The 23,013-nt window shown below is 38.9% G+C and overlaps 1 protein-coding gene across 3 annotated transcripts in view; it reads left to right on the forward strand.

The window, feature by feature from the left end:
* Positions 1-23,013, forward strand: part of Abcd3 (ATP binding cassette subfamily D member 3) — a 53,594-nt gene that overhangs the window by 19,671 nt on the left and 10,910 nt on the right. For all 3 annotated transcript variants that reach the window (XR_007977419.1, XM_052179324.1, XM_052179325.1), the window contains exons 3-15: positions 4,034-4,132; positions 4,992-5,080; positions 10,463-10,532; positions 11,777-11,874; positions 12,212-12,335; positions 14,359-14,415; positions 16,459-16,601; positions 19,330-19,399; positions 20,160-20,229; positions 20,317-20,414; positions 20,507-20,598; positions 21,724-21,815; positions 21,897-21,969. Coding sequence is in view for 2 of the 3 variants with exons in the window: in XM_052179324.1 (XP_052035284.1) it covers positions 4,034-4,132; positions 4,992-5,080; positions 10,463-10,532; positions 11,777-11,874; positions 12,212-12,335; positions 14,359-14,415; positions 16,459-16,601; positions 19,330-19,399; positions 20,160-20,229; positions 20,317-20,414; positions 20,507-20,598; positions 21,724-21,815; positions 21,897-21,969 (1,175 nt within the window). In the remaining variant the exon portion in view is untranslated. The remainder of the gene's footprint in view (positions 1-4,033; positions 4,133-4,991; positions 5,081-10,462; positions 10,533-11,776; positions 11,875-12,211; positions 12,336-14,358; positions 14,416-16,458; positions 16,602-19,329; positions 19,400-20,159; positions 20,230-20,316; positions 20,415-20,506; positions 20,599-21,723; positions 21,816-21,896; positions 21,970-23,013) is intronic.

The following is a 23,013-nucleotide window of genomic DNA, read 5'->3' on the forward strand; positions in this document are numbered from 1 at the left end:
ATTGCTAATATTTAGCCTAACTGATATTATTACTTTAGTTATAACTATTGTTCACATTGTTATTGGTAAATTATAATCTATAGGTATCTTTTAATCTTTCTGATAACAGATCCTCTAATAATGTATTCACCAATTGATTTTTTAAATAGTAGCTTTATTTATACTCCTTATTTTAAATATTCAATGTTTCAGTCAGAATTTTAGTTATTATTTAGTCCAATAGTTATTAGCATACTTATCATAGAATCGAATGGCTGTCATCACTCTCTTATTGGTAGTACCAAGTGAGCCCTGAGGTGCGCCTTGCCCAGGTGAATCTCCACAGTCCCCAGTGCCAGACTGAGTGCCCTGCCACACACTCCTGCAGCCGCACCATGTGCCTCAGCCCCGACTCAGTTTGCCAGCTGAGTGGATCGCAGCTGCTGCATTTGCTGCTGGGAAAGTTACGCTTGGTTACTTGGCTTATAAAAAGTTCTACATTAAAGATAATTACACTAGTGCTGTGGTGAACCTTGAGATCCAGAAAGACAATTCCAAGGTTGAACTTGCCTTCAAAATGGAGGATCTGGGAGATATGGACAGGCACTGAAGCTGCTGGAGTCCGAAAGTTCCCCTTTCTGTCACGGAGCTGACAGAAACACAATGAAAAGATGGAGGCAGTGTGGAACCTCTGACCATCCAAATAGAAACTTAATGGAGTCTCAGTGCTACACCCCACTGTGTTGTGATGTTACCTCGTGATTTAATTGGAATAGTGATCACTCTGGTCCCCCAGGTTCTAGATGTAGCACCTTGCACATAGTAGCTTTCATATTCATGCCATCCACCTTTCTATTGAAGCATCATGGTGGACATTTGGTCAGTGAAGGAGAAAAGGAAAAGAAAAAAGAAAAAGCTAAACCAACCTCATGGTCTAGGAGTTAGTTTGGTCTTATAAGGAACTGTTCCTTTAAAATAATGGTCTTAGTATATTGTTGTATCTCAGGGTTAACAAAGTAAATTATTTTCAGAACCATGTATATGTCTATTGTACCTGTAAGTTTAAAGACAACTTACCTCTTCATATTCCTTAGCTCACCTAGAGAGTGATAGTGGTGATGAGCTCGCACTGATTTACTACAGCATAGGAGAAACAGGCGGTGACCTTGACTGTCCTTGTGGCTCAAATGACGACCTGGTCAGCTTGTGCTTTTCAGTCAGAATTAAAGGAATGTTGTTCTTCTTAAAGCCAGCCACATAAAATAGCAATAAAAGGAGCAACAACTTAACAGAAGTTTTTTAAGTTCACTCCCTCCCCTTAATCTCATGCCCTAGTAGCACTTACTCCTTGTTACTACCATATCCCGACCCCTGGCAACCGCTCATCTACTGTTTGTCTGTTCATTTGCCTGCTCTGGGCATTTAACATTAATACAGTCATTCAATGTGTGTGTTCCCGTAGGCCTTTCACTTAGCATGGTGTTTTCAGGGTTTCTTCATGTTGTTACCATAACCATATTTTATCCTTTTGGTGCTGAGTAGTATTCTGTTTTGTGGGTTATAGCACCCTAAGGGATTTTTACATTGTTAACATAAGCACAAAGCTTACAAAATATGCAGCTGTGAATGTACCAGGGTTTTTTTTTAAGATTTATTTATTTAATGCATGTGAGCACACTGTCTTCAGACACACCAGAATGGGCATCAGTTCCCATTACAGATGGTTGTGAGCCACCACGTGGTTGCTGGGATTGAACTCAGGACCTCTGGAAGAGCAGCCAGTGCTCTTAACCCCTGAGCCATCTCTCCTGCCCCAAATGTACCAGTTTTGAGGCAGATAGATATGTTTATTGGATGGTCTATGACTTAGTATGGAATTGGGGCTATGTAGTAACTAAGTTGACAGTTTTTTTTTTCTCAAATAAATGCTATTTGTCCCTGTGCCAATTTATTTGCTTTTAATATCTGTACTTAGTATAGTTTTGGATATAATTCTTATACCTAGTGTATATTACCATACAGGCTATTACATACAAGTTTAATTTGCCTTCGTTTTCTTTCTTAGAATTATTTCTGGAATTGACTTATTAATAAGTACCAAAGTGACTATTACCTGGTTATATCCCTTAAGCCCCGCCCCTTCTCTCTAGTTTGGTCTGTCTGTCTCTTTGTCCACGGTGACTATCCAATTGTAGTAAAACTTACATTTCTCCATTAAGGCCACTCTCTCCCACCCCACCCCCTCTCTTTTCTTTGAGACAAGGTCTCCATTTGTAGCCTTGGCTGGCCTGGAACTTGCTTTATAGTCCAGGCTGGCACTGAACCACAGAGGTCTATCTACCTCTGCCTCCTGGGTATTGAGTTTAGAGATAGACACCACTATGCCTGACCTACTAGAAATGTTTTAAGAGAGGGATGGATTTAGAAGGACAACTCGAGGGAGATGGTTCTCTGTTCACCTCATGGTTGGCTGGGGGTCTGGCAGGGGCTGGCAAGGATGTGTTCTGGAGGAGCCTGGAGTTTGTCTTTCATAGTCTCCCAGGCTAAGGATAGTAAAGGAAGCAAATACTACCAAAAGCCGGAGTTGCCACTTTGTCCTCATCTTTGTAGAGGGTTGTGCTCTGTTTTCTTGCACCTTGAAAACAAATCTCTAAGGGAGAAGCCATTATCTTATCTCAAATCTCTGTCCTGACAATGAATTTGTGACCCTTGTATGTCCTTTAGCCCAGTCCTGTGTAGGTACCCCTGCCTTTTGTCATTCCTGTTCTTTCTCCAGCGTCTTGATGCTGAGGGTGCCCTCCAGTGTCCTTCCGGCCCTGGGTGTGTGCCCTCCAGTGTCCTTCCGGCCCTGGGTGTGTGCCCTCCACTGTCCTTCCGGCCCTGGGTGTGTGCATGCAGGTCTGCTGTCCTTTGTCCTTTCTCCACTTTGTCACTTTCAGTGTGGAGATCTTTCTGTGTCTCCCTGCCCAAATTACTCTTTCTCATGACTCTGGCTTGTTGATCGTGTAATTACTTCTTAATTTACTTGTGTCTGTGTTCCCCTTATTAGGAATGAATTGAATATGGTAAGGAGCTTAGGAATTTATAAGAATCCACAGATTATATGTTGAAAACATTAAGTGATAAATCTGGTAACTCAGAAAGGTTACTGTTTTTTTTTTCTTTTTTGTTTTTTCTAGACAGGGTTTCTCTGTGTAGCCCCAGCTGTCCTGGAACTCTCTGTAGACCAGGCTGGCCTAAAACTCAAGAGATTCGCTTGCCTTTACTTCCAGAGTGTTGGGATTAAAGGTGTGGGCCACCACTGCCCAGCAAAAGTTGGGTTTTTTGTTTGTTTGGTTGGTTGTTTTTGTTTTTGTTTTTGTTTTTTTGGAGACAGGGTTTCTCTGTGTAGCCCTGGCTGTCCTGGAACTCACTCTGTAGACCAGACTGGCTTCAAACTCAGAAATCCGCCTGCCTCTGCCTCCCAGAGTGCTGGGATTACAGGTGTGCACCACCGCCCGGCCCAGCAGACATTTCTTAAAATTAGGGACAATCATGTTTAGGATTTTTAAAAAAGGTTTCTATTTATTAAAAAGGTGCAGGGTTCAGGACAGTAGTGTGTGTGTATTGGTGGGGGCATCCATGCCAACCATGCCTGAAGTCTTGGATTCGACCCTATCACTGCAGAAGATAAACTAAGTCAGTAGATGCTTGGTCCTTTCTTCCCTGTGCTCCGCAGAGCTCCAGCCACACTGGCTGCCTTGTCCCTTGAGTGTGGAGACAGGCTTTGTCACCTGCCTTTACTCTCTCAGAGAGCTAGTCTCTTTTCACTTGTTAGGTAATTCTGTTTGCATACGGAGAGCTGCTCAAGGGTGCGCTGTAAATCCAGGTGTCCATCTTAATAGTTGTCTGCAGTGACAGGAAACGTGGCCCTGTGATCGCTGTCATCTGTTGCAGTCCCTTACATGTGTGGTGCTGTGCTCACTGCATCATTGCAGCTCTCTGAACCGAGGCTCTTTAAAGATGCCTTTGCTGTAGCTACCATCTTAAAAGGCTTTTTCCTCTCCACATGTAGAAAGAAGGAAAGAAAGAGCGAGCTGTGGTGGACAAGGTGTTTTTATCAAGGCTCTCACAGATCCTAAAAATTATGGTCCCTAGAACATTTTGCAAAGAGGTAAGTCTTCAGAATTATAATACTAAATGTTCAACTTTTCTTATTCATGACTATTTAGAAAGATCAGTCCTAGCAATTCAGATAAAGTGTTTTTATGCAGATAAAGAAGACTATTAAATATGTCTAAATTGTCTCCAGTATTGATGGTGTAACATCCCACACTGGTCACTTTCTAGCACCATCTGCCCTAGTGACGTGTATGATAATTACTGGCTGTGTGGCACCGCTGGGTCAGCACCTGCTGCTTCACGGCTTTCCGTCTTTTCCCTTAGCCGCAGTCCTCTCCTGTCCCTCGGTGTGTTTACTGTGTTCTCAGACACAGCTATTTTCACTATTGTAGACCTCCCCTTCCTCTCTTTTCCACAGAGTGCTGCTTGACTAAATTTGTTTCTTCTTTTGTATAACTTTTGCCTTAAAAGCTCAAGTTGAAAGCCCTGAGAAAATCCGGACGGCATCAGAGATATTCAAGAGGTTGAAGCTCATTTACTCTGTCTGGACAAAATGTTAAACTTCATCGCTTGTTGTTTAGTTAATACAGTAATCATTGCCAATGTTCTTTATTAAAGTAGCATATTAAAAATATATAAGAAAATCTTAAGTTACCTATCTAGTTTCCAAAAATTACTTGACTTGCCTTTGAATCCTAAATGAGATCATTAGTTAAGTGCTCTATAAGGCCTTTGACATATACGTTATAATTTTAAGTTCCCTTTAAGCTCTGTTAAAATTTATTATAGATAAAACACACAAAAGATGTTAATAAATATTGTTAGAATAAAACTCTGAAATTTCTTCACCAAGTTACTGTTTCTTTTAACATTCTGATATGTATTTAGTTTACTCTACTGGTTTATTTTAGACAGGCTATTTGATACTTATTGCTGTTATGCTGGTATCGCGAACATACTGTGATGTTTGGATGATTCAAAATGGGACACTGATTGAAAGGTACTTGTTGATTCCCTTTTTTCTTGTGTGAAATAGTAGTTTGCCTTGTATTTAAGTGTTGTTGTTATAAGCAAAAAAAAACAGGGGAGGGTAGATAAAAAGTACTGAAGTCCAGTTATGTGTTTGTTCATCTATATAAACAGTTTTTTTTTTTTTAATCTTGTGTCAGGCACTGTGATATGTGATGGCAGGGATCTATACCAGTGAACAGGAGACATTCTGTAAAGGGGTAAAGACAAGTAACCCAAAAATTAAAGTGTAGTGTAACAGGTGCTATTACAGAAGCTTAAGAGAGCAGGCAACTCTTAGTGTCTAAAATTAGTAAGATAATTTGGGGGGCTGGAGAGATGGCTCAGCAGTTAACAGCATTGTTAGCTCTTCCAGAGGTCCTGAGTTCAATTCCCAGCAACCACATGGTGACTCACAACCATCTGTAATGAGGTCTGATGCCCTCTTCTGGTGTGTCTGAAGAGAGCAATGGTGTACTCACATACGTAAAATAAATAAATAAATAAATCTTTAAAAAAAAAGATAATTTGGAGGAAAATATCAAAACATTTGGTGAGTCATGTAGTGAGCAGTATTACAAGAGAAAAACAGACTTTTTGATTCTAAAGTTAATTTTTTCATGTTTTTTTTATTATATTTCCAACATTATCTTAATCATTACAATTGAAATTTTTGGATTTAAAGTTGAAAAATGGAGGTTGGGATATTTCAGATTGTTGCAACACTCATTTGTCTGTTAATTTAATAGTATAATACTAATGATAAGGTGAACATTTTTATTGGAATTCTGTTTCATGGCGCAGTGTTTTTATCATATATGTATTAAAATAAATAATCTAAGGTAACTTTCTAGATAATGTACCCACACTTTTGAAATCTTTTAAAATAATGTTTTTCATTTCTAATCCTTGATCTGTAGGAAGCATGCTTTATGCCCATGATTTTTGGCTCATTTGTATAGGAAAGCGAAAAGGGATATTTGCTGAAGATAAAAGCCCTATGTAAACATGTATGGGTAGATTATGTAGGCTTTAAATTGAGCACTCCCTGAGGGGATGTGCATCTTCTTTGAAGGCTCTGGGTTTGTTCCCTACTGTGGAAGGAGAGAAGTGCTTGTGTTCGTCTCCTTGGTGGCATTCTGAAGAGTCAGGGTTTATTGGTTATGTGATCCGTGTTGTTGGAGCTGAGCGACAGGCTGGGCTTTGTCGTTGCCCCTGTGCACAGCTCCTTGCTTGTTCTGCCTTTTAGTAAGTAATTACAGGTTTTTGTTTGCCCGCTGTTTGGACTCAGCTCCAGGGTCTTCACAGTGCTGCAGAGTCTCCACAGTATATATAATGTAAAGTCTCCACAGTATATATAATGTAATATTGCCAAGTACACACTTGCACAAAACTTTGTAGTTTTAATTTTGCATTTCTGTTTTCACCCCATCCCGTGCCTCTAGTTTCCTGTATCCCTGAATTTTTTTTCTGCTATATTTCCCTGTTTACTTTCTCATTTTGGTAGACATCGTCTTTTTCTGAGAAGGGACAGTAAAAGTTTGAGCCCTTATGAATCTGAAAATGCCTTTCTCTGCTTACACTTCAGTGATAACTGAGCTGTGTCTATGCATTCCAATTGAAAATCACTTGTCGTTAGACTTTGAAAGTGTCACTCTGCAGCTTTTAGTTCTCAGTGTGGCTGCAGGATGCAGAATCATCTGTAACATCTTAATCACTGATGCCTGGGCCTCACTCAGGATTACTGGTTCAATTAGCTGTCACTGTTTGAGACAGTGACAGCTAATCAGGTGATTGTAATTTGCAGCAAGGTTTAAAAATCACCTGTCATATCTGACACTTTACTTCTATTACCTAGAAATTTTCTCCAAACTTTCCAGAGAATCTTTTATGTAACTTTATTTCCAAGAACTAAAATTTTTAGGGATTCTTATTTTTATAATAGACATACTTAGAATTAAGGACTTTTTTTTTAAATTTCTGAAGCCGTTCCTTTTTTTTAGTTATTTTGTTTGTTTTGTCACTAGTGCCCAGTATTATTTCTGTGTCCTTAACAGTCCTTGTTTATGTTAAAAGATTTTCTTAAACAGCTTGAGATTCTTGGCTGTAAATTCACACTTAAGAGTGAAGACTTTAAAAGCCACTTAAGGCTTGTTGATCTCTCTTCTAAGGTTGAAGGGTGGCTATAGGAGTCTTAAGTGTATGCATATGTGTGCATGTGCAATGATAGTTTTTGGTCATTCGCTGTTTATGTAAGGTATAAGCCCAAGTAGTTTGAGGCCTTAGTATGATGGATAACCAGAAGACATTTCTAACCTTCCATATGATTTGTAAAGCTTCACATTTTTTCCTTGATAATTTTATTGATAACTTTGTGTCTCTCTAATTAGTATAGTTTTCTTAAATGGTACTGGAAAAATATACAGTTTATGCCTAATATAAATATTATATTATCTGGATAGAATCACATAAAGAATGATACAGAATTGAATATTACTTTTCTCTTAAAGAATAAAATGAAAAATTATATTCTTAAAGATTTTTCCTTTCAGATATTATAAATTCAGCAATTTTATGTAGTAGGTATTTCTATTTTTTTATTGAATTGATTTTCTTATATATTTAGTAGCATAAAAAATTAATTGCCAAGACTAGGTGGTTTGTAATTTGATGATGATGGACATAAGCCAATTTATGATTCTGTTAGCCTAGTATTCAGTTTTAAATTTTAATTTTGAAACTGAAAATAATTATTTTCTACGAATTTTCTTGTTTTATTTTATTGAAAACAATTCTGCTGTTGATGTTGTGTGTGATGGCATATACCTGTAATCCCAGCTTTACGGAGGCTGAGGCAGGAGGACAGCATATTTGGGGACAGCCTGCATTCTGTTGCAAGACCCTGCCTAAAATAAAATCAAAATGTTAGTAATTTTTTCACCGCGAGTGGTCTTTGAGGTCTCAGTAGCCTTTGCCATTCTCCTCTCTGGTCACAGCATCTCTTCATACCACTAGGAAGTAACTAAAACAGCTTCCTATGCAGTACAGGGTTTGAGCTTCAGTCATATGTGGGACTTTGACACTTGGTTAAGTAAAAGTATGTATTAGTTGCTTGGTTAAAAAAAGTTTAAATATGGCAGGACAATAATGCAGGACAATTTTATTTGAAAAATTAATATTTTTTTGACTCAATATTAAGTCACACTGTGAATGAATTTGTCTTTTCCTTTTTGGCCCTTCTAAGTAGTAGGTTTAGTGTTCCAAGAGATTTGTTAGTGATATTAATGTGCTGTATTTTACTTTTTCATATTTAAGGCTTATTTGTTAGTAATGGCTGAGAAGTAGAATGGGCACAGTCATCTGTAGGGGTGAAACTGGCGATGCCAGTGTGGGCGAGGGTCCTCCTCACTGTGCTGCTCGGGCCAGCCGCAAAGATGCGTGCATTGTTTTCTATTTTGTTATGAGCATTACTTTTAGAGTACCAGGCCATCTTTCATAATGTCCTCGAGTCTTCGGGAGTAATGGTGACTTGGTTATTCTTTCTTTACTATTTTTCTTTTGCAGTGGGATAATAAGCAGAAGTGTGGCTTTATTCAAGGAATCCTTTTTTAAGTTTATAGCAGCTACTCCACTGGTAAACAGTGCAAGCGGTGGGTGGGTGGGCGGGCGGCATGCGCAGCACCGCATGCTCTATGCAGTCTTAGTGGTTCACAGCATGGGCAGCACGGAAGCTCGTCGTGCTCTGTACTGTGATTCAATTTTAGCTGAAACTTACAAGCTTTTTTTTTTTTTTTTTTTTTTGGCAGTGCCCTAATTACTTCTTGTTTAAAATAGAATCATTGCTATAAGCAGTATCTTTGTACTGTTCCATTTTCCCTTGTCATTCAGCTTTTTAAAGACCAGTATTTCTTTTTCAACAAGAATTGAAGAAAATTTGTATATTTTTTCCCATTAGTATACGATAACAATTCCTAAAAGTTTTGTCAAGAAAATAGAGCATGCTCTAAAGCCCTTTTTGATTTTTATATATTAAAATCTTTGAAAAGATCTTTGGTAAAGATGATAGCTTTGCTTAATTCAGATTTTCCTACCTTCTCCCTCATAAAAAAATAAATTACTTCCTTATCATATACAAGTCAGCTATTTGGGAGTTCTAACAAGTTACTTGCTGAAGTGTTTCTCAATATAAATATTATGCATGTCTCAATATATAGATATTTACAATATATCTATATCTAGTTATAAAATTACATTTGGGAATATTAATAAAAATTCTCTGAAAAGAAAATTCTATGACTATACACAAGATTTGTGGTCACATCACACAAGATCTCATACACAACACACACACACACACACAATATATACTCATATAATGGCTTTCAATCTCTTATTAAGAGTTTATTTTTATTGTATGTATGCTGCAAAAGCAGCAGTGCTCTCATGGCTGAGCCACATCTCCAGCCCCAGCCCATGAATGAAGTAGTGGAACTCTTATTTTAGATTCTTTATATGCATTTTAAAAGTAGGTAAATGCATAAAACAGACAAAAAGCAGATAACGGAGGAAGTGCTTTTGTCGAACTGTGTCGAGGGACCCGGAGCTTTGAGACTGCTTTAGATTCTTCTCGCGTGCCAGCCAGCCTCAGGATTGGCCGGTCAGCCCTCTGGTTAGGGCTCATTACTCACCTTAAGTTTTTTTTTTTTTCTTTTTAAGATAGGGTCTCAGTATGTAGCCCTAACTGACCTGAATCTCAGTATGTAGACCAGCCTGGCCTCAAACTCACAGAATCTGCCTGCCTCTGAGGGCTGGGATTAAAGGTGTGCACATACCATACCTTTTTTTTTTTAAAAAGGCAAAGCTTTATTAGAGTCTAGTCAGGCTGTCTTGGTTGCCTCTACTCTATTGGTTAAAGTATTGAGTAGTAGCAACGAGAACTTGTGCCCACAAAGTCTACACTGCTTACTCTCTGCCCTTTCCAGCTGGCTGAGGTAGGCTTTCTACCATCACTAACTGGTTCACTTCCAGTGAGAATCAAGGATGCAAGCAAATACTACTTTGGTTTAATCTGTAACATCCCAGAATTCCCGAGTTTCACACATGCTCACTGAGCACATGTTCTGCTTCCGCAGTTCTGCCCCAGCACATCTGTGTCCAGTAGTTACCTTTTTCTTCTTCTAGTCATCTGTAGCCAAGTTCAAGCAAGTTGTTAAAATGTTTCAAAACTTGTAAACATGTTTGTAAGATTTCTTTTCACTTTTTCTTATCACTTAATAACTCAGTAGGCATCCCCAAGAATGGTTTAGAGCTCTAGGTTTTCTTGTGTTACATGTGGCTCCTTTTGCAACTAACACGTGCATGTGGTGGTTTGCAGTGGCATCATTGGCCGTAGCAGTAAAGATTTCAAGAAATACTTATTCAACTTCATCGCTGCCATGCCTCTTGTAAGTGCACTTCTTTCAAACTCTTCTTTGAGAGAACTTTACACCTCATTATATCTTGAATTTGTACTAGATTTGTGATACTAAATTCTAATGTTGTGTTAAATTTTGTATTTTAGCTTCTAATTTTTTTTTATTGTAAACCATTACACTTAATAGAATACTTTAAATTTTGTTTGGCTTGTTTTTATTTATGTTAGTATGTGTGTAACACACACATACATATATGTTGTTTTTCTTTCTGTTTTTTGTTTTTTTCTTCCTCTCTGCTTTCTTCCCATTCTCCCCCTCCCTTCCTTTCTCTCTCCTTTTCCTTTTAGCTCCCTTCTGACCAGGTCTCTCCATGTTTAACCACATTCTGTTAAATGACAATAGTGCCTCTCCCTCTTGGGACAACTGAAAACATTTCCAGATTGTGAAATTGGAGTAAAATGGGCAGATCATCCAGGAACAGTTGATTGAAAACATAAATGATTGTAACTTGAATCTCTGTTAAACTAGAGTCTATTCTCTGAATTATTGTAGAAATTAATATAGCCTGAAACCCAAGTGGTTTTCTTACCTTGGTCTTTATTTTTATTTTCTTGGCCCTATTAGACTTTTAATGTCCAGATTTGGGAGGAGAAAAGAGAAGTTTCCTTGAGAAATCTAATTAATTCTAGTGTAATAAAGGGTGGGCATCATAATTTTTAGACCTTTTCAATGAAAAGCTAATATAAGTGACAGGAATCAAAGGCTGGAAACACCATATAAGAACATTTTTAATAAAGTAGTTTAAATAAAACTGGAAGGATTGATTGAATTGTGAGATAGACTAGTAAAGTGGTTCTAGAATAATCTGGAATGAGCATGTAAAGCTCATACCTTAAAACAAAGCTTCATGGCTGCGACCGGAAGCCGCTGTCTAGGCTGCAGTGTTGGTAGAGCGGAGGTAGACATGCGGGATGTGGACTGTGCAGCCTTCTGGGGAGAAACTGGGAAGGTTGGCATTTCTGATTACCCAGAAGGCTCTCAGAATAACATGTTAAAGTTAAGCTCCAGGTAGAGGCCAGACAGAGGTCATTATGCACATGTGGCTCAGCTTGTTGTTTTGCAGCTATAAAATCTAAATCAAGAGAACAGATTTGCAATATGGCCTGAGTTATGAAAATCAGAACTTGTAGATACAGCAACTGATAGAGAAATAAACTGCAATTCAGTAAGTAGAAGTTGAAGCAAAACCAATAATCCTCGCTTGTTTGTTTTAGATCTCTCTGGTTAATAACTTCTTGAAGTATGGGTTAAATGAGCTCAAACTGTGCTTCCGAGTCAGGCTCACTAGACACCTCTATGAGGAGTATCTCCAGTAAGTGCAACTCTACTCTTAACTAGAGATGTTTAACCTGGGCAGCAGTGTTTGTGATATTAGACATTTTCTTGTTTATTGGATTTCAAGAAAATGGCTCTCTGATCAGGAGTCCATTGGGAGTGACCTGTCAGTGGTGGGCTGTAGGCCCAGTGCTTCCATTAGCAATCAAGCCTCCCTACTCCGGGCTCACTTCCCCATAGCTGGTATACGTTAGGACAGTCCTTAGCATGTCTACACTGCTCTGCTTGTAAACGTTTACACTGTGGGTAGGATGTGAATATGCATGGTCTCTGTAATCGCGTGTTCTGAAGTCACCTTCTATTTACTGTTTCAGAGCTTTCACCTATTATAAAATGGGCAACCTGGATAACAGAATAGCAAATCCAGACCAGCTGCTGACACAGGATGTAGAAAAATTTTGTAACAGTGTAGTTGATCTGTATTCAAATCTTAGTAAGGTAAGTTTACATACTTAATTAGATTGTTAAATTTTGAATCTGAACAAATTTATATAGAATTGATTGCATGGAAGGGAGTACCATGTAAAGAATGTTTTTAAAAGAAAATTAGGCTAGCTACAATCATTTTAATTATATAATCAATTTAAAATTGTATTTTTGTCAGCTGTTTGGCTTAGAATTGAAATTAGTGTCTTTAAAAAGTTTTATGAGAATTGTGTGGACTGATTTCAGACAAGTGTTCTTATCTGTTTACTTCTAGCACTTCTTACAGGTTGACTTTTTAATTTATATTTCAAATTATACATCTATAAAATGAGATAAGGGACTTCCTGTTTCTTCAATATCGTCCTATGTGAAGAAAGTATCTGTGTGTGTACACATGTGTGTACATATGTGAGTGAGTGTATGTGTGTGTGTGTGTGTGTGTGTGTGTGTGTGTGTGTGCACTTGTGCATGTGTTTTGATTGTGTTTCCATGTGCAGGTGCCATGGCATGCAGCTTTGGACGTGAGTTCTTACATTCTCCCTGGATTTGAGATAGTATCTCTCTTGCTGTTCATGCTGTGTCTGAGCTAGTGGCCCACGAGCTTCTGGTGGTTTATGGTCTCAGTTTCTCATCTCCTGAGGGGAACATGCTGAGATTACAGGTGCTTGTTCTAGGTGTTCATCTCTTATGTGAGTTTTGAATCAGGACTTAGGTGGTCAGGTGTTCGTGGCAAACACTTCACCCACTGAGTCATTTCTCTAGTACTTCTCTCTTCAGGATTATTAATAGATCTATGAAGCCAATTTTGAGAGAAACTGTTACATAGCCTTTCCTGTTGGAACTTGAACAAATGTGTAGCTCATAAAGTGTCATACCTGTAATAGAGAAACATTCTGAAATTATTTATGAGTACACTGTCACTATCTTTAGACACACCAGAAGAGGGCCTCGGATCCCATTACAGATGGTTGTGAGCTACCATGTGGTTGCTGGGAATTGAACTCAGTACAATTGAACTCAGAACAGCAGTCAGTGCTCCTTACCTCTGAGCCATCTCTCCAGCCCCCTGAAATTATTTATAATCTTTCTATACACTATAGTGTATTCTCTGTTTTAAACATCAATTTAATTCTTGACTTAAATTATAAATATTATTTTTGGGCAGTAACCTTTATATATACTTGAATTAAATTTTATTTGTTTGTCTGGTTGGTTGGTTTTTGTTTTTTTTTAATACAGGGTTTCTCTTAGGCTGTCTCTGAACTGACTGTATAGACCAGGCTGGCCTCAAACTCAGAGATCAGCTTGCCTCTGCCTCCTGAATGCTGGGATTAAAGGTATGTGCCACCACTGCCTGGAAAAATCTTAAAGTATTTTGTTTCTTAATAATATGAAACAGAAAGGGAAATGATCATCTTGGAATGAGCCAGTTCATAAAGTCAGACATTTGTATGAGTACTCATGTGTTTATAAACACAATTTGGGTTCCTTGAAAAAGGCTAAAGTGCACACTGCTTTTGAAACCCTGGTTGAATTGTTCTTGGTGAGCAGCAGTACTTAAATGTATAAAAACAAGTATTTATCAACAAATAGGCTTCATAGACCCACTTGATTATTTCATGTATGTAATTGTTGGGAAGACATTTTACAGATGTATCAATACCAGAAAAACGTGAAACAGATTTGGAATTATAACTCAAGTAATTTTGTTTAGCATATATATCTATATTACTGTGTTAGTAATTATCCTGAAAGAGCTGTCTTGGTGATGAAGAGGCATCTCCCACACTGGTGGTCAGTCGGCCAGATATCATTTGGGATATCTCCATGTCAAGGTTCTTTAGAACTTTATTTATTTTTGTATATTCATTGATCTAAGCACTGTTATGGTCTAATTATTATACATGGTGACAGTCCTACATATTATGTAGTAAGTAATGAATTGCATTTTATGTTTAACATCTTGTATTAGTTGTCAGTCTAGGCAAGCTAGTTCTTAGATCTAATTCTGTTTATTCTAATGTTTATTTTACAGCCATTTTTAGACATAGTTTTATACATTTTCAAGTTAACAAGTGCAATTGGAGCTCAGGTGAGTCCATTTTTATTCTTTTGTCTGTATTTGCATGTTTGCATGCGTGCGCACAGACACATATACTTGTGCGTATGTGAATGTTATAAGACAACTTGTAGGAGTTTTATATTCTTTCACCATGTAGGATCCTAAGGATTGAACTCAACCTTGGCAAAAATTGTCTTTACCCACTGGGCCATTTTGCTACTCCTGTTCCACATTTTAAAATCTACAATACTGTGTTTTGATAAATGTGAAGGTCTAAGAATTTCTTTTAATCCTGGAAACATCTTCATATTATTCCTAATATGATCTGATTATGAAATAGCACTATGCTGGAGGCTTTAAAATAAGTATTCTAGTTTGGCTTTTTAAATTAGATATATCTTTTCAGTGGGAGGGGAGCCCACATCACAAACTTTATTGGTTCAGTAATGAACAGCAAAGAAAATGTTAGCTATCACTCTGGGGGCATCATGTAGACGTCCAAACCACCCTTGGGGAAAAAAAAACAATTTTTTTCAGGCAATAATTACCAGAAGTATTTAAACATGCATTTTATATATTGAACATACATGTGCTTATTGTTGCAAAGTAATGCTAATGAGAGATTTGGCAACAATTAATTTTAATAAAAAATTAAAATAATATCAGCAATATACTCAGAATGAGATACTAGTTTCAGAAGTATTTTATAGTGATAGATTGTTGGCTAGCCCATGAGCCTTATTTTCTTTTCTCTGATGTGTGTGGTGACAAGAAAATTTTTTAAGACTCATTGACATTTAACTTGAATAATTTTAATGTTACTCTTAAGTATTTAAGGCAAACCATGTAACAGTGTGTTGATCTTGTGTGTGTGTGTGTCTGTCTGTCTGTCTTTTTATTCATTTTGTAGTTGATTAATTTCCTAGTGTTTTGTTGTTGTTGGGTTTTTTTTTGCTTTCCTTTTGTTGGAATTTCTTGTTTTTCTCTTTACTACCCTGTGATCAGATATAATTATTTTGCACCTGACCGCACCATAAGAGGGAACAGACCAAATGTTTCTAGACTTTATCCTGTAATTTATATGCCTGGTATTTTTCATATTTATATGTATAATTCTGCATTGACATTTTAAACATACAGTTAGTACCTGCAGCTCGTTTGCTATAGTTACTGAAATGTGTTGAATCAGTCTAATATAATTTTGAAAAATATGGCACATATATTCCTATACATTGTTCTAGCCATAAAAGGAGAAGAAGGGAAATTTCAGTGTGTTTAAAGCAGTAGTTATTCTGGCAGTTATAAGGAAGCTGAAATGTCCACTAGTGGATGTTTCAAGGAAGTATTTAGTGCCCGGAAGAACTGAAGCTGACTGAACTGTTTTGAGGAGATTCTTAGATGTCCATTAGATGTTAAACTTGTCAGATGTAAGAACAGCCCCATTGAATGGCATGTTCAGGAAAACAGTTTTGATTAGAGCAGAATATGAGAGGTATGTAGAAATGAAGGGTGTTTGGGGACTCATTGAAGCTTCTTAAGATGGACAGTGGCTATGGGGTCGTTTACAGAGTTATAACGTAGAAAAGACAAAAGCATAGGGAAGGGCTGATAGCTTGTTTAAGGATTGCCCTTGAGACACCTGTAGATGTTGGGGTGAGGATGCATAGTACAAACTTGGCAGTGAAACACTGTACCCAAAATAATGGAACCGGAAGTGTAAGTTTAGGATGAGACGAGCTAAGGAAGGACCCTAGAGGACTGCTGACATTCAGAATGTAAAATAGCTCTGAGAACTGTTGAGAACAAGAAGTTGGGTTCCAGCAGAAGAGCCGTAGGTGACGGAAGGTAAGTCCATGAGAGGTTTGGGTGATCAGTTGTTGAGGACAGAGCTGTGGGAGTTGGGGGATGTCAGTAGAAGACGTGTAGAGATTAGCATGTGATTTCCCAGGAAAGAAGAAAAAAAGACTAAGCCAAGCTCAGCTTCTGTGGGCTGGTTACTTACAGACCCACGCGTGGATCTTCTTACCGTATATGTCCTTGAGCACTCTGCATCTTCTCCTTCTCTGACCACAGGGCCCCGCAAGCATGATGGCCTACTTGCTTGTTTCTGGGCTGTTCCTAACTCGACTCAGAAGACCCATCGGTAAGATGACAATTATGGAGCAGAAGTACGAAGGAGAATACAGATACGTTAATTCACGGCTTATCACTAATAGGTAAGGAGAAGCATTTTAGAACATAATGAAATTTTATTTTTGTGGATATTTATGTCATTTATATTGACTCGAGAGTCTAACAATATAGCTACTAAATAGTGCGGATTTTTACTTGTTTTGAAAATAAGTATATCAAATGATGCACAAGAAGAAGGAAGGAGAGGCCCCTGGTCCTGGAAAGTCTCCATGCAGCAGTGTAGGGGAATACCAGGACAGGGAAGTGGGACGGGGTGGATTGGGGAACAGGGGGAGGGAAGAGGGCTTATGGGACTTTCTGGGAGAGGGATCCAGGAAAGGGGAAATCATTTGAAATGTAAATAAAGAATATATTGAATAAAAAAAAGGAAAGCAAAAAAAAGCATTATGAAGAATATTAATTTTATAAAGTAGAAACCCTGTGTGTTTCAAGTACTCTTTATTAGCTGCATAGTTTCCTTGATTTACCTCTTCATGTTTTTTATTGACTGATTTTCTGTGAATTTTATTTTAAAATTTAGTTAGGATAGTATTCAAATTTTATACGTAGTCAATGAAACTTCTGCCTTAACTTACCCACAGACATTTTAAAGTTGTGACTGTTTTGCACTGTTCAGTAATTCTGATATTTTCCAGATAGTGTGTATTAAGGGGAGGAGTGCTGGGCATCGAGCCTCAGGATCCTGTGAATGCAGGCCGGAACTGCATTCTGGACAGTTTTGAGATCTAAAATAGGAACTAAAAAATGTAGCCATTGAAACCATCCATTTTAGTTTCTGTTTCTACCTATTAATTATAAACTATGTGATTTTAGCAAGTTATTTGTAGCTTCTTTTCTTGTAGTTGGATAATGAGTTATGATGATTAACTCTATATATGCTTCTGGCTCAGGTTTTCACTAGGAGCTAAGGTGCTCTGTAAATTTTCTGGGGCTTATCTGCCAACTTTAAATCAATTTTGAGGGTCCTAGTGTTTAATGTAATACTGTGTAGGCTACTCTATAGGAAGCCACAGAGTTACTTAGGAGGTAATTCTATTAATAGTTTCCTCTTTCCTTCCTTATATTGATTGTGTATGTAGAATTTCATGCTCTGGGAGGCAGGATCGTGGGTTTATAGTAAAAAGGTGTTTGTGGTGCTTTTACTAGAAACAAGCATGTTCCCATAGTAGAGGTGTTGGCTGTGTGCTGTGAGGACCCTTAGCACAGCGCGGGTGGGCACGGCAGGGCTGCGGCTGTGGCTCCTGCTGCTCTTCTCTCTGCCCTGCTGTAACCATGCTTTCCTCTGCTTAACTCTTGGGATCACAGAACAGATCGGCACAAACAGCTGCAAGCCTCACCACCAGAACAAAAGAAGAAACTGCTTCTTGCTATTTCTTTAAGAGACCCTGCCCCTTTCCTCTTTTCTTTTTCCATCATCTTATTCTTTCCTGGGTCTTACTCTTTGTTTGTCTTACTGTGTAACCCAGGCTGACTTTGAACTTAATTCTCCTGCCTCAGTGTACTGAGTACTGAGGTTTTACGTATGCACTTTGATTATATGTTGTGCACACATGCACAACGGTGCCCATGTGGAGACTTCAGTTCTCTCCTGCCACCTTGTGGAGTTCTGGGATGGAACTATGTTTGTCGGGCCTGCATTCCAGTGCTGCCCTCTCACAAGCTCCCACATAGGCCCTTAATGTGTCTGCTGGGTGTTTAGGATTCTGGGTAGATACTTACTTTCTGGTGCTATAAGAAGTACATTGTGGAGGCTAGAAAGGTGGCCCTGCAGTCGAGCGCTCTGATGACATTTGCAGAGCATCTGGATTCAATTCCTAGTCACCACGTGACAGCCCATAGCCGTCTGTAACTCATAAGTACTCTGCTTGGGCAGTTCCATCTTATTTACAGGGCAGAGAGACTATAGACTTCAGGTTAGACAGGAGCGATGACTTCAGATTCGGAACTATGCTTGTTATGTGAATGTGAAGAATTTACCTAACTTACACGTGAGCTTTCTTCATCTGTGTGGTACTGTGTTCCCCACTGATGGTCTCTGTGGACCATGTAGGCCCATTCCTGCCTTTGTGGGGAGTCGCTATGAGGACTACTGTGGCAAGGATGAGAACAGCCTTGGTGCACACAGACCTCCTGGTGGCATGGCGGGCAGCGCTGTCAGAGGCTGTGTGGCAGTGCTTCACTACTTGTAGTTTTCTGTTATTTCCCCCTCTTTGTCTGGTTTAGGTCTGTATTTTAACTCCTGGTCTGTATGTCTGTCTCAGTCTGATCGTCCTCTATAAGGTATCTTCCTCTTCTGCCTTATGTACCGTGTGTGCGCATTTGCTCACTGCATCTTTAAGAGCCAGGGTGTGTACAGGCGGGTTGTAGTCCAGTTTGATCTGGTCAGTTGTGTGCTCTTGTGTTCCTATAGCTCAGCTAGGAACTGGATTGCACTCCCTGGCTTGGCCTGTGCCAGACATTCTCTCAGTGACAAGATGTCCTTTTATTATTGTCTATGTCTTTTATTATTGAGGACAGATTCATGGAGTTAGTTCTTTCCTTCCCCTGGAGTGCAGGCTCAGTGAGTGCACGCAGGTCAGCAGGCTCAGTGAGTGTACTCAGGTCTTGGCAGGCTTGAACTTTACCTTGAGCCGTCGCCCCGCCAGAAGGTGCTCACTCACACACAGAAGTTCACTCACTGACACTGCGCTTCAGTTACATGTCAGCCTGACACAACATTGACATTAATTGCTAAATTATTTTCTTTAATAGTGAAGAAATTGCCTTTTACAATGGGAATAAACGAGAAAAGCAGACAATCCACTCAGTCTTCCGAAAACTGGTAAGATAAGCACTTGATGGTCACATGGTTATTCTATGCCTTCACATATGTATGAATACATGTTAAAGTTATGTTTTCTAAAAGCCGTTTTTCTATATTTGCTGCTACTTTGAGTTCAGATCGTTACACTCATTCAGAAGTTATTCCTCAGCAGGTAGGTGACTTAAGTGCTAACAAGAATTAGATGGCAAGCGAAAGATCCTGGGTGAGATCTTGCCTCCAGGGAGCTAGGATTTTAGCAGGAGTTTGTCATGTTGAATACATATTTTAAGAATACTAAAAAGTTGTCTTAGGCTATTTCAGAAATGATACTTTTGCCAACTAACATGACTAGAGTTTTAGAGTCTAAAGCCCCCATCTTCCAGTAGCCTTTAAAGCACTTTTCAGCCAAATACTCACAACTGATACGATGTTCCCTTCTCTGACAAGGGTAATCGGAATGGCTTCCATCCTTCCCTTATGCTTTGGTGATTGAGAGTTTGTGTATGTAGGTGTCTTGGCGGTATTGGAAACAGCATTGTGCTGTTGTGTGTAATTATTACATTGTGTGTAATGGAAGCAATGTTAAATAAACATGGTTCGATGCAGTGTGTTTGGCACCTGAGCCCTGTTGAGCATTGTACTCACTGTGTGGTGTATAACAGGGTCAGGACTCATAGCCATTCAATATATGTTTGTAAATTAATTATGCTTTATCCTTTTGGAAAATTAGTTTTTTATTTGTCAAGAAAAACCCATGCTTTGTTTTGTTTCCTGTCAGGTGGAACACCTACATAATTTCATTTTCTTCCGGTTTTCCATGGGTTTCATTGATAGCATCATTGCCAAATGTAAGTGTGCTTTAAAAGAGATGGTGCAATATGATTTGTGGGAAAAGTAAACTAACAGCACTTTAAATCTTGCCTATTTGGTTCCAGATGTTGCCACAGTAGTCGGGTACCTGGTCGTCAGTCGTCCGTTCCTCGACCTGGCGCACCCTCGCCATCTTCACAGCTCGCATTCAGAGCTGCTGGAGGTAAGTACCTGCATGACGGAGGGAAAGTCAGAACTAGGGCTTTGTTCTGCTTCAGAAATGTGAGCGACTTCTAATACTCATTTGTCTTTAAGGATTACTACCAAAGTGGAAGAATGCTTTTGAGAATGTCTCAAGCTTTGGGTCGTATAGTTTTGGCTGGGCGTGAAATGACTAGATTGGCTGGGTAAGATTTGTACTAATATGCAACTAAATAGAATAATTTTTAAACATCTATTGCTCTTATGAGCTGGTACCCAGGTGAGATTAAAATTCCGGGAGGCACTGACCCTTCGTACTCTAGGAAGCTGGCTCTGAGAGAAAATTAAGGAAGACTTTTCTCAGTGACCTTCTCATGCCTCCTTCCTGAGGGCAGCCTTGTGAGCAGTGTCTGTCACGGACACTGGCCTTGGATACGGTGGGGAAATAATGACATTTGGCAGCCTTCTTTTTTTTTTACAGAAATTTAAGTTAGGGAGTAGAAGTTTTACATTTGAATATTTTTGTTCTCAACTATAGATTTTTACCCCCTAAAGATTTATGCTGGTATCTGGGTTCTTTTTTTACTCTTTCACCTACTCCCCCAAAAAGCATTTTATTAAGGCGTGATTGGTATGTTAAAACATCATACTTAATGCATGCAAAATTCATGACTATAGGGACAAGTGTTCTGTGATGCTGTAACACCAAGTATAAATGCACCGATCACCTCCCAAGGTTTCCTCTGGGAGGTTTCTGCTCGTTTTTAATAGCAAACAGCAAACAAATAAACACCCTTTTACTTCTCTGATAAGAAAACCTTCTCTCTGACCTTCTTAGACTCCCCAACTTTTTATCACGGAACTATTTCTGTTGTCTGGTGGTTTTCATCAAATATTACAAAATCTTCATCATTTCCCCTCTTCAGAATATGAGAGCTGGATGTCCTCAGTTTCCCCCTTTGTCGAGAAGCAGTATGTATCTGTGCATCCTTCTCTCTGATAGAAAGGCCAGTCTTTTATGTGACAGCATTCACTGCAGCAGCTCGGAACCCAGCCTTCCGGTCTGCAGGGTGTCCTAGCAAGAGTGTTGGTGACCATTGTCTGCCTCTGAGTGGGGTGTGGTTGGGAGGAGGGTCCTGGGAACTTCTTCCTTGTTTTCCTGTCCCTTGTCTTTATAGAAGCAAAGTAGGACATGTGTGTTGTTAATACTTTATGATGATGACACTTCCTTTAAGTTATGTCTTTAGGCTAAGCTACAAATTTAGATATTTCAGTTTATATAGAAGATGTAATAACCTAGACTTTTGATTATGCTTTCTATTAAATTTTAGTTTTACGGCCCGGATTACAGAATTAATGCAAGTACTAAAGGATTTAAATCATGGAAAATATGAACGTACAATGGTGTCACAACAAGAGAAGGGTAAATATAAACATCATGTTTGCAGTCTCGGTTGTAAGCTTTTCCTAGTATATGATATCTTACTAATTATTTTCTATTAAGGTATTGAAGGAGCACAAGCCAGTCCCTTGATCCCTGGTGCTGGAGAAATCATCAATGCAGACAACATTATAAAGTAGGTACAGGGAAGGCTGCGCTGTGCTCTGCACATGTGCTGTCCTGCATGGCAGTCGCTATTCACTTGTGGTTACATGTGTGATTTAAAGGTGACCCTAAAAACATTACACAGCGTTGGTCTGCTGTTGACTTAAAAGTTAAGTTTATGATTAATGTGTGTGTGTGTGTGTGTGTGTGTGTGTGTGTGTGTGTATACACACACACACACACATATATATATATAATTTGATGTTTTGATATTACCTACATATTACATATTGTTAAATAATTACATATTACATATTAAATATTGTTAAATAATGTCCCTATTTCAGCTAATTATTATATCTTTTATTTCTACACCTGAATGTGTGCAGTGTATGTCTGTTATTTCCTGTGTGTAAAGCGTATTTTTAACTGTTGTTCCTGGGCTGCTGGTTAGACTCCTAGAACTCACTCATCTTCCTTCATGGTCCTTGAATGACAGACACCACCTTCATTTCCTTTTCCGAGGCCCTAGCAGCTACTACTGCATTCTACATATAAGTAATATATGAACTATGTTTCTTTTTTCTCTCTCATTTTTCTTACCATAATGCTCTCTATCATAAGAAGATAACCAATTAAGTTCTTTTAAAAACACGTTTGTGGTTTGAGGAGTTTAAAGTGCATATTTACTTGTGTGCTTGTGCGTGTCCCTGCTTATATGTATGTGCACGGTGTGTGGGGGTGCGTGTGGAGACAGAAGAGGGCATTGAATCCCCGCGGCTGGAGTCACAGATGGCTCTGAGTCACCTGATGCTGTTGCTGGACACCAAATGTGGGCAGAGCAGCAAGTGCTCCTGCCACAGAGCCTCTGCCGTACTCCAGACTCAGGGGGCTTGTTTTGTTTTAAGGCTGAATATTGCTCCTTTGTGTGAGTGAGTACTTAACACAAATCCAGCTGAGAGACATTAAGGGAATTCGCAGCTGGCTAGGCAGGGAGGGAGAGCGCGCTACTGCCCTAAGGCAATTACTTTATTTCCTTCGAGAGCCACGTGGAATTAGGAGTGCCTGTCTGAAG

The sequence above is a fragment of the Apodemus sylvaticus genome, chromosome 4, assembly GCF_947179515.1.
Source record: "Apodemus sylvaticus chromosome 4, mApoSyl1.1, whole genome shotgun sequence".
NCBI classification, from domain to species: Eukaryota; Metazoa; Chordata; class Mammalia; order Rodentia; family Muridae; genus Apodemus; species Apodemus sylvaticus.